This window comes from Oncorhynchus tshawytscha, linkage group LG29 (genome assembly GCF_018296145.1).
Source record: "Oncorhynchus tshawytscha isolate Ot180627B linkage group LG29, Otsh_v2.0, whole genome shotgun sequence".
Lineage (NCBI taxonomy): Eukaryota > Metazoa > Chordata > Actinopteri > Salmoniformes > Salmonidae > Oncorhynchus > Oncorhynchus tshawytscha.
In genome coordinates, this window is record NC_056457.1 from 29,234,758 (window position 1) to 29,258,728 (window position 23,971).

At 48.1% G+C, this 23,971-nt stretch overlaps 1 protein-coding gene across 2 annotated transcripts in view; it reads left to right on the top strand.

Annotated features, from left to right (window-relative positions):
- LOC112237231 (pleckstrin homology-like domain family B member 2) overlaps window positions 1–20,544 on the top strand; it is a 105,732-nt gene extending 85,188 nt beyond the window's left edge. The window contains exons 11-19 of one of the 2 annotated variants that reach the window (XR_006080278.1): window positions 6,329–6,466; window positions 6,566–6,662; window positions 8,675–8,801; window positions 17,580–17,670; window positions 17,750–17,893; window positions 18,040–18,259; window positions 18,353–18,438; window positions 19,732–19,973; window positions 20,072–20,544. Coding sequence is in view for 1 of the 2 variants with exons in the window: in XM_042308582.1 (XP_042164516.1) it covers window positions 6,329–6,466; window positions 6,566–6,662; window positions 8,675–8,801; window positions 17,580–17,670; window positions 17,750–17,893; window positions 18,040–18,259; window positions 18,353–18,438; window positions 19,732–19,872 (1,044 nt within the window). In the remaining variant the exon portion in view is untranslated. Of the gene's footprint in view, window positions 1–6,328; window positions 6,467–6,565; window positions 6,663–8,674; window positions 8,802–17,579; window positions 17,671–17,749; window positions 17,894–18,039; window positions 18,260–18,352; window positions 18,439–19,731 lie in introns of both variants that reach the window. The other variant, XM_042308582.1, reaches the window with a different exon arrangement.
- The last annotated feature ends 3,427 nt before the right edge of the window (window positions 20,545–23,971 follow it).

A 23,971-nucleotide genomic window follows, 5' to 3' on the forward strand; every position in this document is an offset into this window, starting at 1 on the left:
TTAAATCATGGCTGTGACTATAACAGAACGTCTGTTTCATCGAAAAGCGCAGGAAAATCTGATCACTGGAGATGGAAAAAAATATCCATGCGCCACTTCAACCCATTGTTAAAGGTGAACCGTATTAAATGAGGCCGAGGTTGCAGTACCTACAGCTTCCACAGGATGTATAGAGTCTTCTCATTTGATTCTGATTTGATTCTTGGTAGATCCGACCAAAGGGAACCGATTCCCTCCGACCACCAACTTGATGCATCGGCTCTGTGTTTTTCCGGACATTTTTTCCAGACGACCAGCTATCGAATTTACATCGCCTCCTGATGATTTTTATAGCTTATTAACGTGTAGTAATACCTAAAGTTGCATTAGAAAGGTATTTCGAAGTGTTTTGTGAAAGTTTATCGTCGACTTTTTAACTTTTAAAAATGACGTTACGTTATGAAACGCTATTTTTTTCCGTTTATCACACAGTTTTCATAGATCGATATCTAGGCTATATATGGACCGATTTAATCGAAAAAAGACCCAGTATTGATTATGGGACATCAAGGAGTGCCAACAAAGAAGATGGTCAAAGGTAATGAATGTTTTATATTTTATTGTGCGGTTTGTGTAGCGCCGACTATGCTAATTCTTTTGTTTACATCCCCTACGGGTCTTTTGGGGTGTTACATGCTATCGGATAATAGCTTCTCATGCTTTCGCCGAAAAGCATTTTAAAAATCTGACTTGGTGCCTGGATTCACAACGAGTGTAGCTTTAATTCAATACCAAGCATGTGTATTTTAATGAACGTTTGCGTTTTAACTAATACTATTAGCGTTTAGCGTAGCGCATTTGCATTTCCAGAGCTCTAGTTGGGACGTCTGCGTCTCAAGTAGGATCAAGAGGTTAATGTGATTGAGCCAATCAGATGTTTTGTGACAAGGTAGGGGTGGTATACAGAAGATAGCCCTATTTGGTAAATGACCAAGTCCATATTATGGCAAGAACAGCTCAAATAAGTAAAGAGGAACAACAGTCCATCATTACTTTAAGACATGAAGGTCAGTCAATACAGAACATTTCAAGAACTTTGAACGTTTCTTCAAGTGCAGTTGCAAAAACCATCAAGCGCCATGATGAAACTGGCTCTCATGAGGACCACTACAGGAAAGGAAGACCCAGAGTTCCCTCTGCTGCAGAGGATAAGTTCATTAAAATAACTGCACCTCAATTGCAGCCCAAATAAATGCTTCAGAGTTCAAGTTACAGATGCATATCAACTGTTCAGAGACTGTGTGAATCAGGCCTTCATGGTCAAATTGCTGCAAAGAAACCACTACTAAAGGACACCAATAAGAAGAGACTTGCTTGGGGCAAGAAACAAGAGCAATTGACATTAGACCGGTGGAAATCTGTCCTTTGGTCTGATGATTCCAAATTTGAGGTTTTGTGTTCCAACCACCATGTCTTTGTGAGACGAAGAGGAGGTAAACGGATGATCTTCACAGGTGTGGTTCCCACCGTGAAGCATGGAGGAGGAGGTGTGATGGTGCTTTGCTGGTGACACGGTCAGTGATTTATTTAGAATTCAAGGCACACTTAACCAGCATGGCTACCACTGCATTCTGCGGGGATATGCCATCCCATCGGTTTTGCGCTTAGTGGGACTATCATTTGTTTTTCAACAGGACAATGACCCAACACACCTCCAGGCTTTGTAAGGGCTATTTGATCAAGAAGGAGAGTGATGGAGTGCTGCATCAGATGACCTGGCCTCCACAATCACCTGACCTCAACCCAATTGAGATGGTTTGGGATGAGTTGGACTGCAAATTGAAGGAAAAACAGCCAACAAGTACATGATTCCATATGTGTAATTTCATAGTTTTAATGTCTTCACCATTATTATACACTGTAGAAAATAATAAAATAAAGAAAAACTCTTGAATGAATAGGTGTCTCAAAATGTTTGACTGGTGCTGTATATATAGTATGTATATAGAGAGAGAGATAGATTAAGAAGCCAACTAAGCAGACACAATGCTAGCTGACTGGTATATACCTTTATATCTGTCCCTACCAGATCGTGTTTGTGGACTCAGATCACACTGTGAGTGATGGATGGTCTAAATTGACTATCAATTGAACACCGGGCTTCAATTAAGAGGTTCTCACAAGTGCAAAGAAGGAGAGTGATGAAGTGTGTATATGCTGGTAAACTTCGCTATTATCCACATAGCAACATGGTCTAGGAAAAGACACCAATTCAACAGCACACTGATGTTTCAGAACCGCGGACAGCGACCGTTATCAAACGTAGGAGAAAGAACATTTGTTACACAATGATGTGATTGTTATTAGTGTTGAACCATTGTCCTTAACCTGTTGCGTCGAGCCATCCCGGATCCGGGATCGTGAATACAGCCTCAAGCTCATTACCATAACGCAACGTTAACTATTCATGAAAATCGCAAATGAAATGAAATTAATATGCCAGCTCTCAAGCTTAGCCTTTTGTTAACAACACTGTCATCTCAGATTTTCAAAATATGCTTCTCAACCATTGCAAAATAAGCATTTGTGTAACAGCTAGCGTGGCTAGCGTAGCATTTAGCGTTAGCATCAGCAGACATTTTTACAAAAACCAGAAAATCATTCAAATAAAATCATTACCTTTGAAGAACTTCAGATGTTTTCAATGAGGAGACTCTCAGTTAGATAGCAAATGCTCCGTTTTTCCTGAAAGATGATTTGTTTAGGAGAAATTGCTCCGTTTGGTGCGTCACGTTTGGCTACCAAAAAAAAAACGAAAATTCAGTCTTCAAAACGCCGAACTTTTTTCCAAATTAACTCCATAATATCGACAAACAGGGCAAACGTTGTTTAGAACCAATCCTCAAGGTGTTTTTCACATATCTCTTCGATGATATATCGTTCGTGGAAGTGTGCTTTCCCCTCTGAATCCCGGGAGAAAATGCCTGCGGCTGAAGATTACGCACCAATTTACACAAAGGACACCGGGCGGACCCGTGTGAAATGTAGTCTCTTATGGCCAATCTTCCAATGATATGCCTACAAATACGTCACAATGCTGCAGACACCTTGGAGAAACGATAGGAAGGGCTCATTCCCGGCGCATTCACAGCCATATAAGGAGACGATAGAAAACAGAGCTTCGAAAATTCTGCCCATTTCCTGGTTAAAGTATCATCTTGGTTTCGCCTGTAGCATGAGTTCTGTGGCACTCACAGATAATATCTTTGCAGTTTTGGAAACCTTAGAGTGTTTTCTTTCCAAAGCTGCCAATTATATGCATAGTCGAGCATCTTTTCGTGACAAAATATTGCGCTTAAAACGGGCACGTTTTTTATCCATAAATTAAAAGAGCGCCCCCTATATCCAAGAAGTTAACCATATACAATTTCAGTAGCACTAGTCTCTTAGAGTGATGGACTGTTCATCCCCACGGCCTCCACAATCGATCAGTCCACTCAGACAGGAGCCAATCAGACAGGTGTCTTATACACTATGATATTTATTTGTTTTTGCTACTGCTCGACTAAGGAAATCTCTATCGACCAGCACAGGTTATGGACCAAACATTCGACCAGTCGACTAAATCGGTTCCCTTTCTCTCACGGTGTTCCTTTCATCCTCTTTAATCTCTGTCGCCCCTCCTCTCCTGTTGACTGGCCTTCTTCCTCGCCCTGTCGCCCCTCCTCTCCTGTTGACTGGTCTTCTTCCTCGCCCTGTCGCCCCTCCTCTCCGGTTGACTGGTCTTCTTCCTCGCCCTGTCGCCCCTCCTCTCCTGTTGACTGGTCTTCTTCCTCGCCCTGCCCCTCTCCTGTTCGTCTTCTTCCCCCTCCTCTCCTGTTGACTGGTCTTCTTTCCTCGCCCTGTCGCCCTGTCGCCCTCCTTCCCCCTCTCCTGTTGACTGGTCTTCTTCCTCGCCCTGTCGCCCCTCCTCTCCTGTTGACTGGTCTTCTTCCTCGCCCTGTCGCCCCTCCTCTCCTGTTGACTGGTCTTCTTCCTCGCCCTGTCGCCCCTCCTCTCCTGTTGACTGGCCTTCTTCCTCGCCCTGTCGCCCCTCCTCTCCTGTTGACTGGTCTTCTTCCTCGCCCTGTCGCCCCTCCTCTCCTGTTGACTGGCCTTCTTCCTCGCCCTGTCGTCCCCCCTCTCCTGTTGACTGGTCTTCTTCCTCGCCCTGTCGCCCCTCCTCTCCTGTTGACTGGCCTTCTTCCTCGCCCTGTCGCCCCTCCTCTCCTGTTGACTGGCCTTCTTCCTCGCCCTGTCGCCCCTCCTCTCCTGTTGACTGGTCTTCTTCCTCGCCCTGTCGGCCCTCCTCTCCTGTTGACTGGCCTTCTTCCTCGCCCTGTCGCCCCTCCTCTCCTGTTGACTGGCCTTCTTCCTCGCCCTGTCGCCCCTCCTCTCCTGTTGACTGGCCTTCTTCCTCGCCCTGTCGCCCCTCCTCTCCTGTTGACTGGCCTTCTTCCTCGCCCTGTCGCCCCTCCTCTCCTGTTGACTGGCCTTCTTCCTCGCCCTGTCGCCCCCCTCTCCTGTTGACTGGCCTTCTTCCACGCCCTGTCACCCCTCCTCTCCTGTTGACTGGCCTTCTTCCTCGCCCTGTCGCCCCTCCTCTCCTGTTGACTGGCCTTCTTCCTCGCCCTGTCGCCCCTCCTCTCCTGTTGACTGGCCTTCTTCCTCGCCCTGTCGCCCCTCCTCTCCTGTTGACTGGTCTTCTTCCTCGCCCTGTCGCCCCTCCTCTCCTGTTGACTGGTCTTCTTCCTCGCCCTGTCGCCCCTCCTCTCCTGTTGACTGGCCTTCTTCCTCGCCCTGTCGCCCCTCCTCTCCTGTTGACTGGCCTTCTTCCTCGCCCTGTCGCCCCCCTCTCCTGTTGACTGGTCTTCTTCCTCGCCCTGTCGCCCCTCCTCTCCTGTTGACTGGCCTTCTTCCTCGCCCCCCTGTCGCCCCTCCTCTCCTGTTGACTGGCCTTCTTCCTCGCCCTGTCGCCCCTCCCTCTCCTGTTGACTGGCCTTCTTCCTCGCCCTGTCGCCCCTCCTCTCCTGTTGACTGGCCTTCTTCCTCGCCCTGTCGCCCCTCCTCTCCTGTTGACTGGCCTTCTTCCTCGCCCTGTCGCCCCTCCTCTCCTGTTGACTGGCCTTCTTCCCCTCGCTCTCCTGTTGACTGGTCTTCTTCCTCGCCCTGTTGCCCCTCCTCTCCTGTTGACTGGTCTTCTTCCTCGCCCTGGCCTTCTGTTTCTTCTTCCTCGCCCTGTCGCCCCTCCTCTCCTGTTGACTGGCCTTCTTCCTCGCCCTGTCGCCCCTCCTCTCCTGTTGACTGGCCTTCTTCCTCGCCCTGTCGCCCCCCTCTCCTGTTGACTGGTCTTCTCCTCCTCGCCCTGTTCTGGTCTTCTTCCTCGCCCTGTCGCCCCTCTCCTGTTGACTGGCCTTCTTCCTCGCCCTGTCGCCCCTCCTCTCCTGTTGACTGGCCTTCTTCCTCGCCCTGTCGCCCCTCCTCTCCTGTTGACTGGTCTTCTTCCTCGCCCTGTCGCCCCTCCTCTCCTGTTGACTGGCCTTCTTCCTCGCCCTGTCGCCCCTCCTCTCCTGTTGACTGGCCTTCTTCCTCGCCCTGTCGCCCCTCCTCTCCTGTTGACTGGTCTTCTTCCTCGCCCTGTCTGGCCTTCTTCCTCCCCTCCTCTCCTGTTGACTGGCCTTCTTCCTCGCCCTGTTCTGGTCCCCCTCTCCTGTTGACTGGTCTTCTTCCTCGCCCTGTCGCCCCTCCTCTCCTGTTGACTGGCCTTCTTCCTCGCCCTGTCGCCCCTCCTCTCCTGTTGACTGGCCTTCTTCCTCGCCCTGTCGCCCCTCCTCTCCTGTTGACTGGTCTTCTTCCTCGCCCTGTCGGCCCTCCTCTCCTGTTGACTGGCTTCTTCTTCCTCGCCCTGTCGCCCCTCCTCTCCTGTTGACTGGCCTTCTTCCTCGCCCTGTCGCCCCTCCTCTCCTGTTGACTGGCCTTCTTCCTCGCCCTGTCGCCCCTCCTCTCCTGTTGACTGGCCTTCCTCCTGTTGACTGGCCTTCTTCCTCGCCCTGTCGCCCCTCCTCTCCTGTTGACTGGCCTTCTTCCTCGCCCTGTCGTCCCTCCTCTCCTGTTGACTGGCCTTCTTCCTCGCCCTGCCGCCCTTCTCTCACCAAAACCCCTTCTGTTCATTAGCCGGAGGACATGGCAACCTATCGTGACCCCTCCCTGACTCGCCTCCTCCTCTCCCTGTAAATAATCACTGCCACAACAGGCAGGTAAAAGCTGTGTGTGTGTTGTGTGATTCTGAATATTGTATGTGCATGTTCAGCACTTCCGTTTGCTGGAGGAGAGGAAGAGGTTAGTGAAAGAAGGCGGGGCCCACCCGAGTGACACGTTACCCAGGAAGAAGACCACTGTCACCCCTCAGTTCAGCTGTGTTACACTGGGACACAGCATGCTTAACAAGGTACGCACACACACACACACACACATACACACACACACACACACTCATGCACACACAAACACCATCCCCTTTAATCTCACTCTCGCTGGTCTTCCACAGTCCCAGCAGCCCCCGGTGCAGAGTTGTAGCTGTGTCAGTATTCTACCAAGGGCCATGTCTGTCTCCAGCAATACAGATACACACCGTCTGCACAAGGGTGAGGACACACACACACACACACCCACACACAGTCTGTCACAACACTGATGATCCTCTGGACTAGATACTGTACAGTAACACAGTATAAGGCTTCAACACACAGGACGGATCCTCAGATTGTGTGTCTGATGGGTGGATAGGAACATGATTTTTTATTTGTTTGTGGAGATAATTAAGGAGAGGTAGAAGATGCTTTCTGCTGTTGTGAAGCATCCATTTATACAGTATGTCCCAGTACCCACTGGAGAGAGTGTGTGTGTGTGTGTGTGTGTGTGTGTGTGTGTGTTGAGATTGAACCCTGTCCTTTGGGCCAGTTGTCTCTGGCCCTCTTGCCTGATGGTATCAGGGTTCCTGCGTGTGTGCCTATGTGTCGACTCACCATCTCTGTTTTGTGTGTGTCTTTCCTGTACCCAACTCTAGAACTGTATGGTGTGTTATTCCTGTCATAGTGACAGTCAGGGTGGAGGTCCAATAGTGTGTTATTCCTGTCATAGTGACAGTCAGGGTGGAGGTCCAATAGTGTGTTATTCCTGTCATAGAGACAGTCAGGGTGGAGGTTCACTAGTGTGTTATTCCTGTCAGGGTGGAGGTTCACTAGTGTGTTATTCCTGTCATAGAGAGAGTCAGGGTGGAGGTCCACTAGTGTGTTATTCCTGTCATAGAGACAGTCAGGGTGGAGGTCCACTAGTGTGTTATTCCTGTCATAGAGACAGTCAGGGTGGAGGTCCACTAGTGTGTTATTCCTGTCATAGAGACAGTCAGGGTGGAGGTCCACTAGTGTGTTATTCCTGTCATAGTGACAGTCAGGGTGGAGGTTCATTAGTGTGTTATTCCTGTCATAGTGACAGTCAGGGTGGAGGTCCACTAGTGTGTTATTCCTGTCATAGTGACAGTCAGGGTGGAGGTCCACTAGTGTGTTATTCCTGTCATAGAGACAGTCAGGGTGGAGGTCCACTAGTGTGTGGTCTATGATTTGCTCCGGTTGGACTTGTTCACCTGCTGTGTTTTGTGGCCCATGAAGTTGTGGCTTTATTTTTTTGGACAATATATATCTGGATTTTGTTATGAGGAACTTTCGGTTGGTGTTATATATATTTTTTTACCGGTTTAACTGTGGCTGGTCTGTGTGATCAGAGGGAGGGGCAGCGGTCTGTAGCATCCAGTCAGACTGTGGCCCCTGAGACGGGGAGCGGTCTGTAGCGTCCAGTCAGACTGTGGCCCCTGAGACTGGGAGAGGTCTGTAGTGTCCAGTCAGACTGTGGCCCCTGAGACGGGGAGCGGTCTGTAGCGTCCAGTCAGATTTTGGCCCCTGAGACGGGGGAGCGGTCTGTAGCGTCCAGTCAGACTGTGGCCCCTGAGACGGGGGAGCGGTCTGTAGCGTCCAGTCAGACTGTAGCCCCTGAGACGGGGAGCGGTCTGTAGCGTCCAGTCAGACTGTGGCCCCTGAGACGGGGAGCGGTCTGTAGTGTCCAGTCAGACTGTGGCCCCTGAGACGGGGAGCGGTCTGTAGCGTCCAGTCAGACTGTGGCCCCTGAGACGGGGAGCGGTCTGTAGCATCCAGTCAGACTGTGGCCCCTGAGACGGGGAGCGGTCTGTAGCGTCCAGTCAGACTGTAGCCCCTGAGACGGGGAGCGGTCTGTAGCGTCCAGTCAGACTGTGGCCCCTGAGACGGGGAGCGGTCTGTAGTGTCCAGTCAGACTGTGGCCCCTGAGACGGGGAGCGGTCTGTAGCGTCCAGTCAGACTGTAGCCCCTGAGACGGGGAGCGGTCTGTAGCGTCCAGTCAGACTGTAGCCCCTGAGACGGGGAGCGGTCTGTAGCTTCCAGTCAGACTGTGGCCCCTGAGATGGGGAGCGGTCATGGAGGGTCAAACACAGGTAACTGATTACTACTCATTAATTAACATAGGTCATAAACACTGTACCTGTAAAGCTCTCTCTCATTCCCTCCTTTCTCTCACTACACTGTCCGTCTCTCGCTTTCTGACCCTGGGTGGTCTTGTTGTGGTCCAGGTCAGGCCACCCGGTCCAACATGTACCTGGACAGTGGCAACGGCCAGGCCTACGACACCATGAGCATGGACAGCTTGGACTCCATGGACACCAGCATCTCTGTCTGCTCACCTGACAACGTCTCCTGGTAGGTCTCTGTGTGTGTCTCTGTGTGTGTGTCTCTGTGTGTGTGTGTGTGTGTGTGTGTGTGTGTGTGTGTGTGTGTGTGTGTGTGTGACAGAGAGGGAGGATACATAAGACATGTTATTGAAAGTGTCCATCTTCATCAGCTACACTGAACAAAAATATAATCACCACATGTAAAGTGTTGGTCCCATGTTTCATGACTTGAAATAAAAGATCCCTGCTATTTTCCATATGCACAAAAAGCGTATTTCTCTCAAATGTTGTGCACAAGTTTGTTTACATCCCTGTTAGTGAGTATTTATCCTTTGACAAGATAATCCATCCACCTGACAGGCGTGGCATATCAAGAAGCTGTTTAAACGGCCTGATCATTACACAGGTGCACCTTGTACTGGGGACAATAAAAGGTCACCCTAAAATGTGCAGATTTATCACACAACACAATGCCACAGATGTCTCAAGTTTTGAGGGAGCGTGCAATTGGGATGTTGACTGCAGGAATGTCCAACAGAGCTGTTGCCAGAGAATTTAATGTTCATTTCTCTATCATAAGAAAGTTTGTCAGTAGATCTAACTGGTCTCAGAACCGCAGACCATGTGTACGGTGTCATGTGGGCCAACGGTTTGCTGATGTCACCTCTGGTTATGGTATGGCCAGGCAAAAGCTACGGACAATGAACACAATTGCATTTTATCGATGGCAATTTGAATACACAGAAATACTCTGACGAGATCTTGAGGCCCATTTTGTTTTTAAGGTATCTGTGACCATCAGATGCATATCTATATAATCAGTCATGTGAAATCCATAGATTAGGGGCCTAATTGACTAATTTCTTCATATTTTTATTTATTTTTATTTCACCTTTTATTTAACCAGGTAGGCTAGTTGAGAACAAGTTCTCATTTGCAACTGCGACCTGGCCTATGAACAGTAACCCGGTGAAACCTTGTGTTCAGTATCTATTGTGTTCGGTATAATAGTCTAACAACCGATCAAGCAACATTGTAGACTAAAATGATCAAATCCTGTTGCTGCAGGACTATTTTGCTGAGAGGTCAAAGTTGAAGTTCTATGTGAAGTCATTTCATATCATGCGAAACATTGCGTGCTGGAGCTTTTCGGGAATAGGACTGTGTGTTGTGAGACGTTGTGTGTTTGTATAGGGCTAATGTAAATGGTGTGTATGTAAGCCGACCCGTCGCTCTCCCACCGTACAGGCCCCCTTCTCGGGAGGATTGGGAGGTTACAAGTGGGGATAGCCAGCTAGTGGAGGTAGATTTGGGGTTCAGCCTCCCTTTGTAAAGTCATGTGTTCTGCATGTAGAGCCCTCGGTCTCTCGGTCTCTCGGTCTCTCGGTCTCTCTGTCTCTCTGTCTCTCTCTGTCTCTCTCTGTCTCTCTCTGTCTCTCTCTGTCTCTCTCTGTCTCTCTCTGTCTCTCTCTCTCGCTCTCGGTCTCTCACTCTCGTGCTCTCTGTGTCTGTGTGTGTTTGTATTTATTATGGATCCCCATTAGTTCCTGCCAAGGCAGTAGCTACTCTTCCTGGGGTTTAATATGGACCCCCATTAGTTCCTGCCAAGGCAGCAGCTACTCTTCCTGGGGTTTAATGTGGATCCCCATTAGTTCCTGCCAAGGCAGCAGCTACTCTTCCTGGGGTTTATTGTGGATCCCCATTAGTTCCTGCCAAGGCAGCAGCTACTCTTCCTGGGGTTTAATGTGGATCCCCATTAGTTCCTGCCAAGGCAGCAGCTACTCTTCCTGGGGTTTATTATGGATCCCCATTAGTTCCTGTCAAGGCAGCAGCTACTCTTCCTGGGGTTTATTATGGATCCCCATTAGTTCCTGTCAAGGCAGCAGCTACTCTTCCTGGGGTTTATTATGGATCCCCACTAGTTCCTGCCATAGCAGCAGCTACTCTTCCTGGGGTTTATTATGGATCCCCATTAGTTCCTGTCAAGGCAGCAGCTACTCTTCCTGGGGTTTATTATGGATCCCCATTAGTTCCTGTCAAGGCAGCAGCTACTCTTCCTGGGGTTTAATGTGGATCCCCATGAGTTCCTGCCAAGGCAGCAGCTACTCTTCCTGGGGTTTATTATGGATCCCCACTAGTTCCTGCCATAGCAGCAGCTACTCTTCCTGGGGTTTATTATGGATCCCCATTAGTTCCTGCCAAGGCAGCAGCTACTCTTCCTGGGGTTTATTATGGATCCCCATTAGTTCCTGCCAAGGCAGCAGCTACTCTTCCTGGGGTTTATTATGGATCCCCATTAGTTCCTGCCAAGGCAGTAGCTACTCTTCCTGGGGTTTATTGTGGATCCCCATTAGTTCCTGCCAAGGCAGCAGCTACTCTTCCTGGGGTTTATTATGGATCCCCATTAGTTCCTGCCAAGGCAGCAGCTACTCTTCCTGGGGTTTATTATGGATCCCCATTAGTTCCTGCCAAGGCAGCAGCTACTCTTCCTGGGGTTTATTATGGATCCCCATGAGTTCCTGTCAAGGCAGCAGCTACTCTTCCTGGGGTTTATTATGGATCCCCACTAGTTCCTGCCAAGGCAGCAGCTACTCTTCCTGGGGTTTAATGTGGATCCCCATTAGTTCCTACCAAGGCAGCAGCTACTCTTCCTGGGGTTTATTATGGATCCCCATTAGTTCCTACCAAGGCAGCAGCTACTCTTCCTGGGGTTTATTATGGATCCCCATTAGTTCCTGCCAAGGCAGCAGCTACTCTTCCTGGGGTCCAGCAAAATTAAGGCAGTTTGTACACTTTTTTGAAACATTACAATATATGAACCCTACTCCACTACCACATATCTACAACACATTAAGTGTGTGCCCTCAGGCCCCTACTCCACTACCACATATCTACAACACATTAAGTGTGTGCCCTCAGGCCCCTACTCCACTACCACATATCTACAACACATTAAGTGTGTGCCCTCAGGCCCCTACTCCACTACCACATATCTACAACACATTAAGTGTGTGCCCTCAGGCCCCTACTCTACTACCACATATCTACAACACATTAAGTGTGTGCCCTCAGGCCCCTACTCCACTACCACATATCTACAACACACTAAGTGTGTGCCCTCAGGCCCCTACTCCACTACCACATATCTACAACACACTAAGTGTGTGCCCTCAGGCCCCTACTCCACTACCACATATCTACAACACACTAAGTGTGTGCCCTCAGGCCCCTACTCCACTACCACATATCTACAACACATTAAGTGTGTGCCCTCAGGCCCCTACTCCACTACCACATATCTACAACACATTAAGTGTGTGCCCTTAGGCCCCTACTCTACTACCACATATCTACTACACTCAATCCATGTGTACGTGTGTGTGTATAGTGAGTATGTTATCGTGTGTTAGTATGCATGTGTCTATGTTTGTGTTGCCTCACAGTCCCCGCTGTTCCATAAAGTGTATGTTTATCTGTTTTCTAAATCTAATTTTACTGCTTGCATCAGTTACCTGATGTGGAATAGAGTTCCATGTAGTCATGGCTCTATGGGGTTCATCTATGTAGTACCGTGTGCCACCCATAGCCTGTTCTTTGACTTGGGGACTGTGAAGAGACCTCTGGTAGCATGTCCTGTGGGGTATGCATGGGTGTCTGAGCTGTGTGCCAGTGGTTTAAACAGACAGCTTGGTGTATTCAACATGTCAACACCTCTTACAAATACAACTAGTGATGAAGTCAATCTCTCCTCCACTTTGAGCCAGGAGAGATTGACATGCATGTTATTCATGTTAGTCCTCGTTGTACATCTAAGGTCCAGCCATGCTGCCCTGTTCTGAGCCAATTTTCCTAAATCCTCTGTGACACCTGACCTCACGACTGAACAGTAGTCCAGGTGCACCAATACTAGAGCCTGTAGGACCTGCCTTGTTGATAGTGTTGTTAAGAAGGCAGATCATCGCTTTATTATGGACAGACTTCTCCCCATCTCAGCTACTGTTGTATCAACAGGGCCAACCATGACAATTTACAATCCAGGGTTACTCCAAGCAGTTTAGTCTTCTCAATTTATTATGGTAGAGATTAAGGAGAGGGTGGGAGGGACTGAAGGATTATCGTAGAGATTAAGGAGGGATGGAGGGAATGATAGATTATATGAGCGATTAAGGAGAGAGGGATGAGAATGGAGGGATTAAGGAGAGGGAATGAAGGATTAAGGAGAGGGATGGAGGGAATGGAGGATTAAGGAGAGGGATGGAGGGAATGAAGGATTAAGGAGAGGGTGGAGGGTGGAGGGAATGAAGGATTAAGGACAGGGATGGAGGGAATGAAGGATTAAGGACAGGGATGGAGGGAATGAAGGATTAAGGAGAGGGATGGAGGGAATGAAGGATTAAGGAGAGGGTGGAGGGAATGAAGGATTAAGGAGAGGGTGGAGGGAATGAAGGATTAAGGAGAGGGTGGAGGGAATGAAGGATTAAGGAGTGGGATGGAGGGAATGAAGGATTAAGGAGAGGGATGGAGGGAATGAAGAATTAAGGAGAGGGTGGAAGGAATGGAGGATTAAGGACGGATGGAGGGAATGAAGGATTAAGGAGAGGGTGGAGGGAATGGAGGATTAAGGAGAGGGATTGAGGGAATGAGGAGTATGGTAGAGAAGGAGAGAGGGATGGAGGATTAATGAGAGGGATGGAGGGAATGAAGGATTAAGGAAAGGGTGGAGGGAATGGAGGATTAAGGAGAGGGATGGAGGGGGAGAGGGATGGAGGGAATGAGGGATAGAGGAGTATGGTAGAGAAGGAGAGAGGGAGGGAATGAAGGATTAAGGAGAGGGATGGAGGGAATGAAGGATTAAGGAGAGGGATAGAGGGAATGAAGGATTAAGGAGAGGGTGGAAGGAATGGAGGATTAAGGACAGGGATGGAGGGAATGGAGGATTAAGGAGAGGGATGAGGGAATGAAGGATTAAGGAGAGGGATGGAGGGGATGGAGGATTAAGGACAGGGTGGAGGGAATGGAGGATTAAGGAGAGGGATGGAGGGAATGGAGGATTAAGGAGAGGGATGGAGGGAATGGAGGATTAAGGAGAGGGATGGAAGGAATGGAGGATTAAGGAGAGAGGGATGGAGGGAAGCGGTGTAGTTAGTGAGGGGACAGTCAATCAGAAATGAAAAGCAGCAGCCTGTACTGAGATACACATGTCCAGGCTGGTTCTAATGTGTTCCAGCAGTTTTATTGACTCAAGAGTGTGTGTGTGTGTGTGTGTGTTCACGCAGTGCCTTCAGAAAGTATTCATGCAACATTATGTTGTGTTACAGCCTGAACTCAAAATAGATCAAACAATATACACTGCTCAAAAAAATAAAGGGAACACTAAAATAACACATCCTAGATCTGAATGATCATATTCTTATTAAATACTTTTTTCTTTACATAGTTGAATGTGCTGACAACAAAATCACACAAAAATGATCAATGGAAATCAAATTTATCAACCCATGGAGGTCTGGATTTGGAGTCACACTCAAAATTAAAGTGGAAAACCACACTACAGGCTGATCCAACTTTGATGTAATGTCCTTAAAACAAGTCAAAATGAGGCTCAGTAGTGTGTGTGGCCTCCACGTGCCTGTATGACCTCCTTACAACGCCTCGGCATGCTCCTGATGAGGTGGTGGATGGTCTCCTGAGGGATCTCCTCCCAGACCTGGACTAAAGCATCCGCCAACTCCTGGACAGTCTGTGGTGCAACGTGGCGGTGGTGGATGGAGCGAGACATGATGTCCCAGATGTGCTCAATTGGATTCAGGTCTGGGGAACGGGCGGGCCAGTCCATAGCATCAATGCCTTCCTCTTGCAGGAACTGCTGAAACACTCCAGCTGCATGAGGTCTAGCCTTGTTTTGCATTAGGAGGAACCCAGGGCCAACCGCACCAACATATGGTCTCACAAGGGGAGACCTAATGGCAGTCAGGCTACCTCTGGCGAGCACATGGAGGTCTGTGCGGCCCCCCAAAGAAATGCCACCCCATACCATGACTGACCCACCGCCAAACTGGTCATGCTGGAGGATGTTGCAGGCAGCAGAATGTTCTCCACGGTGTCTCCAGACTCTGTCTCGTCTGTCACATGTGCTCAGTGTGAACCTGCTTTCATCTGCACATGGCGCCAGTGGCGAAATTGCCAATCTTGGTGTTCTTTGCAAATGCCAAACGTCCTGCACGGTGTTGGGCTGTAAGCACAACCCCACCTGTGGACGTCGGGCCCTCATACCACCCTCATGGAGTCTGTTTCTGACCATTTGAGCAGGCACATGCACATTTGTGGCCTGCTGGAGGTTTTGCAGGGCTCTGGCAGTGCTCCTCCTGCTCCTCCTTGCACAAAGGCGGAGGTAGCGGTCCTGCTGCTGGGTTGTTGCCCTCCTACGGCCTCCTCCATGTCTCCTGATGTACTGGCCTGTCTCCTGGTAGCGCCTCCATGCTCTAGACACTACGCTGACAGACACAGCAAACCTTCTTGCCACAGCTCGCATTGATGTCCCATCCTGGATGAGCTGCACTACTTGAGCCACTTGTGTGGATTGTAGACTCCGTCTCATGCTACCACTAGAGTGAAAGCACCGCCAGCATTCAAAAGTGACCAAAATATCAGTCAGGAAGCATAGGAACTGAGAAGTGGTCTGTGGTCACCACCAGCAGAACCACTCCTTTATTGGGGGTGTCTTGCTAATTGCCTATAATTTCCACCTGTTGTCTATTCCATTTGCACGACAGCATGTGAAATGTATTGTCAATCAGTGTTGCTTCCTAAGTGGACATTTTGATTTCAAAGAAGTGTGATTGACTTGGAGTTACATTGTGTTGTTTAAGTGTTCCATTTATTTTTTTGAGCAGTGCTCACACCCCTGAGTCAATACATGTGAGAATCAACTTTGGCAGCGATTACAGCTGTGAGTCTTTCTGGGTAAATCTCCAAGAGATGTGCAAACCTGGATTGCGCAACATTTGCCCTTTATTCTTCAAAAAAATTGTCAAATTGGTTGTTGATCATGGCTAGACAACCATTTTCAGGTCTTGACATAGATTTTCAAACTGGTTTGTCATAACTAACTAGGCCACTCAGGAACATTCACTGTCTTCTTGGTAAACAACTCCAGTGTAGATTTGGCCTTGTGTTTTAGCTTGTTGTCCTGCTGAAAGGTGAATTCATCTCCCAGTGTCTGGTGGAAAGCAGACTGAACCAGTTCTTCCTCTGGGATTTTGCTTATGCTTAGCTGCATTCCATTTCTTTATTTATCCTGAAAAACTCCCCAGTCCTTAACAATTACAAGCATAACCATAACATGATGCAGCCACCACTATGCTTGAAAATATGGAGAATGGTACTCAGTGTTGTGTTGTATTGGATTTTCCCCAAACGTAACACGTTGTATTCGTGTCAAAAGGTTAATTGCTTTGCTACAGTATTACCTTAGTGCCTTGTTGCAAACAGGAAGCATGTTTTGGAATATTTGTATCTGTACAGGCTTCCTTCTTTTCACTCTGTCAGTTAGGTTAGTATTGTGGAGTAACTACAATGTTGTTGATCCATCCTCAGTTTTCTCCTATCACAGCCATACAACTCTGTCAGTTAGGTTAGTATTGTGGAGTAACTACAATGCTGTTGATCCATCCTCAGTTTTCTCCTATCACAGCCATTATGGGATATTCAATGTCTGCTTTAAAAAAACACTAGTATTGCACACAGAGTCCATGCAACTTATTATGTGACTTGTTCCTGAACTTATTTAGGCTTAAAGTGGTTGAATACATTTCAGATTTTTTTCTTCTTCTAATTCATTTGTTCAACTTTTGAAAAACCTAATTCCACTTCGACATTATGGGGTATTGTGTGTAGGTAGGCCAGTGACACTATGTCAATTTAATCCATTTTAAATTCAGGCTATAACACAACAAAAGGTCAGGGGTGTGAATACTTTCTGAAGGCTCTGTGTGTCTTTGTGCTGCATCGTTCCCAGATGGTAGATGTGTGTGTGTGTGTGTGTGTGTGTGTGTGTGTGTGTGTGTGTGTGTGTGTGTGTGTGTGTGTGTTGCATGGGAAGAACAAGCCTTGTGCTGCATCGTTCTCAGATGGTAGAGTGTGTTTGTGTTGCATCGTTCCCAGATGGTAGAATGTGTTTGTGTTGCATCGTTCCCAGATGGTAGAATGTGTTTGTGCTGCATCGTTCCCAGATGGTAGTGTCTTTGTGCTGCATCGTTCCCAGATGGTAGAATGTGTGTGTGTCTTTGTGCTGCATCGTTCCCAGATGGTAGAGTGTGTTTGTGTGTGTGTCTTTGTGCTGCATCGTTCCCAGATGGTAGAGTGTGTTTGTGTCTTTGTGCTGCATCGTTCCCAGATGGTAGAGTGTGTTTGTGTTGCATCGTTCCCAGATGGTAGAGTGTGTTTGTGTTGCATCGTTCTCAGATGGTAGAGTGTGTTTGTGTTGCATCGTTCTCAGATGGTAGAGTGTGTTTGTGTTGCATCGTTCTCAGATGGTAGAATGTGTTTGTGTGTGTGTTGCATGGGAAGAACAAGCCTTGTGTTGCATCGTTCCCAGATGGTAGTGTGTGTGTGTGTGTGTGTTGCATGGGAAGAACAAGCCTTGTGTTGCATCGTTCTCAGATGGTAGAGTGTGATTGTGTGTGTGTCTTTGTGTTGCATCGTTCTCAGATGGTAGAGTGTGTTTGTGTTGCATCGTTCTCAGATGGTAGAGTGTGTTTGTGTTGCATCGTTCCCAGATGGTAGAGTGTGATTGTGTGTGTTGCAGTGCCAGCACGTCTAATGTGACCAGACTGGAGGAGATGGAGCATCTACTGAGACAGGCCCAGGAAGAGAAGAACCGCCTCATAGAACACAAGGTAACACACACACACACACACACACACACACACACACAGAACTCCAAGATGTGTAAAGTGTGTGTTGTGTCTGGTGCAGGAGCAAGAGATGGAGTCGCGCAAACAGGCTCTGGAGGAGGAGAGGAGGAGGGAGCATCTGGAGAAACGACTGCAGGAGGAGACCAACAGACGACAGAAACTCATCGACAGGGAGGTGAAACTACGGGAGAAACAGAGAGCACAGGTGAGAGCGAGAGACAGAAAGAGAGAGAGAGAGAGAGAGAGTGAGCGAAAGAATTCTATTCAAAAGTCAAGAGAAAGAACACAGTAGCTCTCCAGGATTATTGGGTTGGTGACCATTTGAGTAACCTTCAACTCCTGTCCCCTCAGTCCCGTCCTCTGACGCGTTACCTGCCGGTGCGTAAGGATGATTTTGACCTGAGGGCCCATATAGAGTCAGCGGGCCACAGCGCTGACACGTGTTTCCACCTGTCCCTCACGGAGAAGATCTGTCGAGGATTCCTGGTCAAGATGGGGAGAAAGATCAAGACCTGGAAGAAACACTGGTTCGTCTTCGACCGCAACCGGCGAACGCTCTCCTATTTCTCAGGTATACACTGGATGGTGACCGTAGAGTGTCAATAACTCACACTTTTCTGATGTGTGTGTTAACAAGTCTGTGTGTGTTGTGTATGTGCTGCAGACAAGCACGAGGCCAAGCTGAAAGGGGTCATCTATTTTCAAGCCATAGAAGAAGTTTACTACGACCACTTAAAGAAGGCAAACAAGGTACATGTTGCTCCCTATTTCTTCTGATCTAGGTAATTTCAAAATGGTTCAACTTTCTCTCTCACCTTACTCTGCCCCTCTCTCCCCCCTACAGAGTCCTAACCCCTGCCCCTCTCTCCCCCGACAGAGTCCTAACCCCTGACCCTCTCCCCCTACAGAGTCCTAACCCGTGCTCCTCTCTCTCCCAGAGTCCTAACCCGTGCTCCTCTCTCTCTCACCTTACTCTGCCCCTCTCTCCCCCCGACAGAGTCCTAACCCCTGCCCCTCTCTCCCCCGACAGAGTCCTAACCCCTGACCCTCTCTCCCCCTACAGAGACCTAACCCCTGACCCTCTCTCCCCCTACAGAGTCCTAACCCCTGCCCCCTCTCTCCCCCTACAGAGTCCTAACCCCTGCCCCTCTCTCCCCCTAGAGAGTCCTAACCCCTGCCCCTCTCTCCCCCTAGAGAGTCCTAACCCCTGCCCCTCTCTCCCCCTAGAGAGTCCTAACCCCTGCCCCCTCTCCCCCTAGAGAGTCCTAACCCCTGACCCTCTCCCCCTAGAGAGTCCTAACCCCTGACCCTGTCTCCCCCTACAGAGTCCTAACCCGTGCTCCTCTCTCTCCCAGAGTCCTAACCCGTGCTCCTCCTCTCACCTTACTCTGCCCCCTCTCCCCCTACAGAGTCCTAACCCCTGACCCCTCTCCCCCTACAGAGTCCTAACCCCTGACCCTTTCTCCCCCTACAGAGTCCTAACCCCTGACACTCTCCCCCTAGAGAGTCCTAACCCCTGCCCCTCTCCCCCTACAGAGTCCTAACCCCTGCCCCTCTCTCCCCCTAGAGAGTCCTAACCCCTGACCCTCTCTCCCCCCGACAGAGTCCTAACCCCTGACCCCCTCTCCCCCTACAGAGTCCTAACCCCTGACCCTTTCTCCCCTACAGAGTCCTAACCCGTGCTCCTCTCTCCCCCTACAGAGTCCTAACCCGTGCTCCTCTCTCCCCCTACAGAGTCCTAACCCGTGCTCCTCTCTCCCCCTACAGAGTCCTAACCCGTGCTCCTCTCTCCCCCTACAGAGTCCTAACCCGTGCTCCTCTCTCTCCCAGAGTCCTAACCCGTGCTCCTCTCTCCCCCTACAGAATCCTAACCCGTGCTCCTCTCTCTCCCAGAGTCCTTACCCGTGCTCCTCTCTCTCCCAGAGTCCTAACCCGTGCTCCTCTCTCTCCCAGAGTCCTAACCCGTGCTCCTCTCTCTCCCAGAGTCCTAACCCGTGCTCCTCTCTCTCCCAGAGTCCTAACCCGTGCTCCTCTCTCTCCCAGAGTCCTAACCCGTGTCTGACGTTCAGTGTGAAGACTCGTGACAGGATCTACTACATGCTGGCCCCCTCTCCTGAGGCCATGAGGATCTGGATAGACGTTATCGTCACCGGGGCCGAGGGATACACTCAGTTCATGGTGTAGAAGGTGTAATACGGCCAGGGTGGAGGGATACACTCAGTTCATGGTGTAGAAGGTGTAGTACGGCCAGGGTGGAGGGATACACTCAGTTCATGGTGTAGAAGGTGTGATGTGGCCAGGGTGGAGGGATACACTCAGTTCATGGTGTAGAAGGTGTAGTACGGCCAGGGTGGAGGGATACACTCAGTTCATGGTGTAGAAGGTGTGATGTGGCCAGGGTGGAGGGAATTCTCCAACCGCTGCATTAACTCTCGCCGGTAACTCTACTGGGATTGGCCAGTGTTTTTACACATCATTATGTTGAAAAGGTGATTGGTTGTTGATTAACTAGGGATGTACATAGCAACCACAGGAGGTTGGTGACATGTTATGAGTCGTCCTCACCCCAGCAGTCTTCACTGATAGCAACATGATGTGCTGTAGTAAACAAGCAAAACAGAACAGTCATTAAACTTCCTGGTTATATAGGGATCAAGTTACTGATATTTACTCAACCCTTATGTCCTCTGTTGTGTCCTCCAGTGTAGCCAGAGGTCAAATCATCTCTGCATGGCCTCCCGGGTGGCGCAGTGGTTAAGGGCGCTGTACTGCAGCGCCAGCTGTGCCATCAGAGTCCCTGGGTTCGCGCCCAGGCTCTGTCGTAACCGGCCGCGACTGGGAGGTCCGTGGGGCGACGCACAATTGGCCTAGCGTCGCCTGGGTTAGTGAGGGCTTGGTCGGTAGGGGTGTCCTTGTCTCATCGCGCACCAGCGACTCCTGTGGCGGGCTGGGCGCAGTGTGCGCTAACCAAGGTGGCCAGGTGCAAGATGTTTCCTCCGGCGCATTGGTGCGGCTGGCTTCCGGGTTGGATGCATGCTGTGTTAAGAAGCAGTACGGCTTGGTTGGGTTGTGTATCGGAGGATGCATGACTTTCAACCTTCGTCTCTCCCGCCTGTACGGGAGTTGTAGCGATGAGACAACATAGTAGCTACTACAACAATTGGATACCACGAAATTGGGGAGAAAAAAGGGGTAAAATTATTATTTTTTAAATCATCTCTGTATGGAGTGTCCTGGATTCAGACTGAATCCTAGCCAGGGGTTGATGCGGTATTGGGCATTAAACCTCTCTGGGATATGTGGCCCACCTGGCCAAAAGCCAGTGAAAATGCAGAGCGCCAAATTCAAATAAATTACTATAAAAATCAAACTCATTAAATCACACATGCAAGATAGCAAATTAAAGCTACACTTGTTGTGAATCCAGCCACCTGTCAGATTTCAAAAAGGCTTTTCGGCGAAAGCAAACGATTCTATTATCTGAGGATAGCACCTCCGTAAACAAAGAGAGAAACCATATTTCAACCATGCAGGCGCGACACAACGCAGAAATAAAAATATAATTCATGCCTTACCTTTGACAAGCTTCTTTTGTTGGCACTCCAATATGTCCCATAAACATCACACATGGTCCTTTGGTTCGATTAATTCCATCGATATATATCCAAAATGTCCATTTATTTGGTGCGTTTGATCCAGAAAAACACCGGTTCCAACTTCCGCAACGTGACTACAAAGTATTTCGAAACTTACCTGTAAACTGCCAAAACATTTCAAACTACTTTTGTAATACAACTATAGGTATTTTTTTTACGCAAATAATTTCTAAAATTGAAGACGGGATGATCTGTGTTCAATACAGGAAGAAAACAAACTGTAGCTGTCTGGTCACGCACCTCTATCTATCAGTACACTTCAAGTGACCCTCGTTCAAGATGGTCGTACTTCTTCATTACACAAAGGAATAACCTCAACCAATTTCTGACTGTTGACATCCAGTGGAAGCGATAGGAACTGCAAGAAGGTCCCTTAGAAATCTGGATTCCCAATGAAAACCCATTGAAAAGACAGTGACCTCAAAAAAAAAAAAAAAAAATCATCTGAATGGTTTGTCCTCTGGGTTTTGCCTCCTAAATAAGTTCTGTTATACTCAGACATGATTCAAACAGTTTTAGAAACTTCAGAGTGTTTTCTATCCAATTATACTAATAATATGCATATCTTATCTTCTGGGGATGAGTAGCAGGCAGTTGAATTTGGGCGTGCATTTCATCCAGACGTGAAAATACTGCCCCCTGTCACCAAGAAGTTACTGTGCTTTTTAACCATTCAAAAAGAAGAAAAAAAACCATTTGAATGATATCATTGGCTGATTTTATCATGTAGTTATTGTATTTATGCTATTGATTATCAATCCTTGTATCTTTATTTCTGCATATAGAAAAAAAAAGCAAGAACATTTTGTGCCTTAAAGTGTTTGGTCCTTTTTCTTGAAAAGAGAATTACCATATGGTATTGATTTGTTGAACGCAAAAATTCTGGTTTCGCTTACCTTTCACAGAGGAGCCATGTGCTCAGAACCAGCAGTATCACATGAGAACCACTAGAGGGTGATCTTGTCCTGGATTCAGACTGAATCCTGGTCCTTTCTCCAGACATGGTGTAAAGGCACATTGTGTGTGACATTGTGTTCACACACGGTTACTTTGGGAATTAGAGACCTTCAACTAAAGCGGTCTGAGAGAGCCTCCGATATAAGACACCTGCTATGAGAATATCAGATATAAGACACCTGCTATGACATCTTTGGCACTGTTTGCTGTTTTAGTTGGCATTAGCAAGTTCTTGATGATTTTGTTTTTTCATGTCAGTAACACACACTAAAGTATCATGCAATGGTTCACAATTCTTACTGTATATGAAGAAGGGAATGTGCCACATGGAATCTCTTCAGAAATTATGTAGTCTATTTCAGAATGAGGGGTGCTGTAACTCTGCTAGTGTTTGTTCTGTCTGGGGCAGGGGCTCAGGGAGTGTGTGTGTGTGTGTGGTGGGGGTCAGAGAATCAGTGGTGGAAATAGTATTGAATTGTCATACTTGAGTAAAAGTAAAGATACCTTAATAGACAATGACTCAAGTGAAAGTCACCCAGTAAAATACTAGAGTAAAAGTATTTGGTTTTAAATCAATTACAATTTACAAACTAAGCATGCGTATTTAGTGAGTCTGCCAGATCAGAGACAGTAGGGATGACCAGGGATGTTCGTTTGATAAGTGCATGAATTTGAATATTTCCCTGTCCTGCTAAGCATTAAAATGTAACGAGCTCTTTTATGTTTCAGAGAAAATGTAGGGAGTAAAAAGTACATTGTTTTCAGGAATGTAGTAAAGTAAAAGTTGTCAAATATAAATAGTAAAATAAAGTACAGATACCCTAAAAAAAACTACTTAAGTAAAAATGATTTAAAGTACACAGTCTACTAGCCTTGCTGCTGAACATCTGGGCTGAGCTGAGAGTCGTGGTGGAACAGCGAGGCCAGACAGCGAGGGGGAGAATGCAGGTAATTGGCATGTTCTAAATGTGGAAGTCGATTTTGAGGTCATTATAAGGTCAGTATACTTAAGCAATAAAGCCCGAGGAGGTGTGGTATATGGCCAATATGCTACGGCTAAGGCTGTTTTTATGCGCAACGCGGAGTGCCTGGATACAGCCCTTAGCCGTGGTATATTGGCCATATACCACAAACCCCCGAGGTGTCGTATTGCTATAATAAACTGGTTACCTAATTAGTAAAACATGTTCTGCCATACCCGTGGTATACGGCCTGATATACCATGGCTGTCAGCCAATCAGCATTTATGGCTTAAACCACCCAGTTTAGAATGGAAACATAAGCACAAGGAGCTTAACTGTCAGCCATGGGTGCCACAGAACAAGGTAGAGGAGCTGGAGAGATAGAATGCAGGTAAATATCACTGAAATATCAGTTTAAATTATACATTTATTTGAGTAATGTTTGATATGGTTTAACGTTGTTCAGTACTAACTGTTAACTAATATTTTCTTTCATGTTATGTCCAATGTAACCTAAAAATATCTATAACACTGAGAAAATGTGAACAACATCTGCACATGTGGCAAACCGGCTGTGCGTTTGCCAAACTCTGAAAACAACACAGCCGGTTTGCGTTCCGTGGAAACAGCGCCGCTCAAAATGAATGGCACAGATCCATATATGGCAATGGCTATTTGCATACAGGGCTACTGCAGCTCTGATTGGTT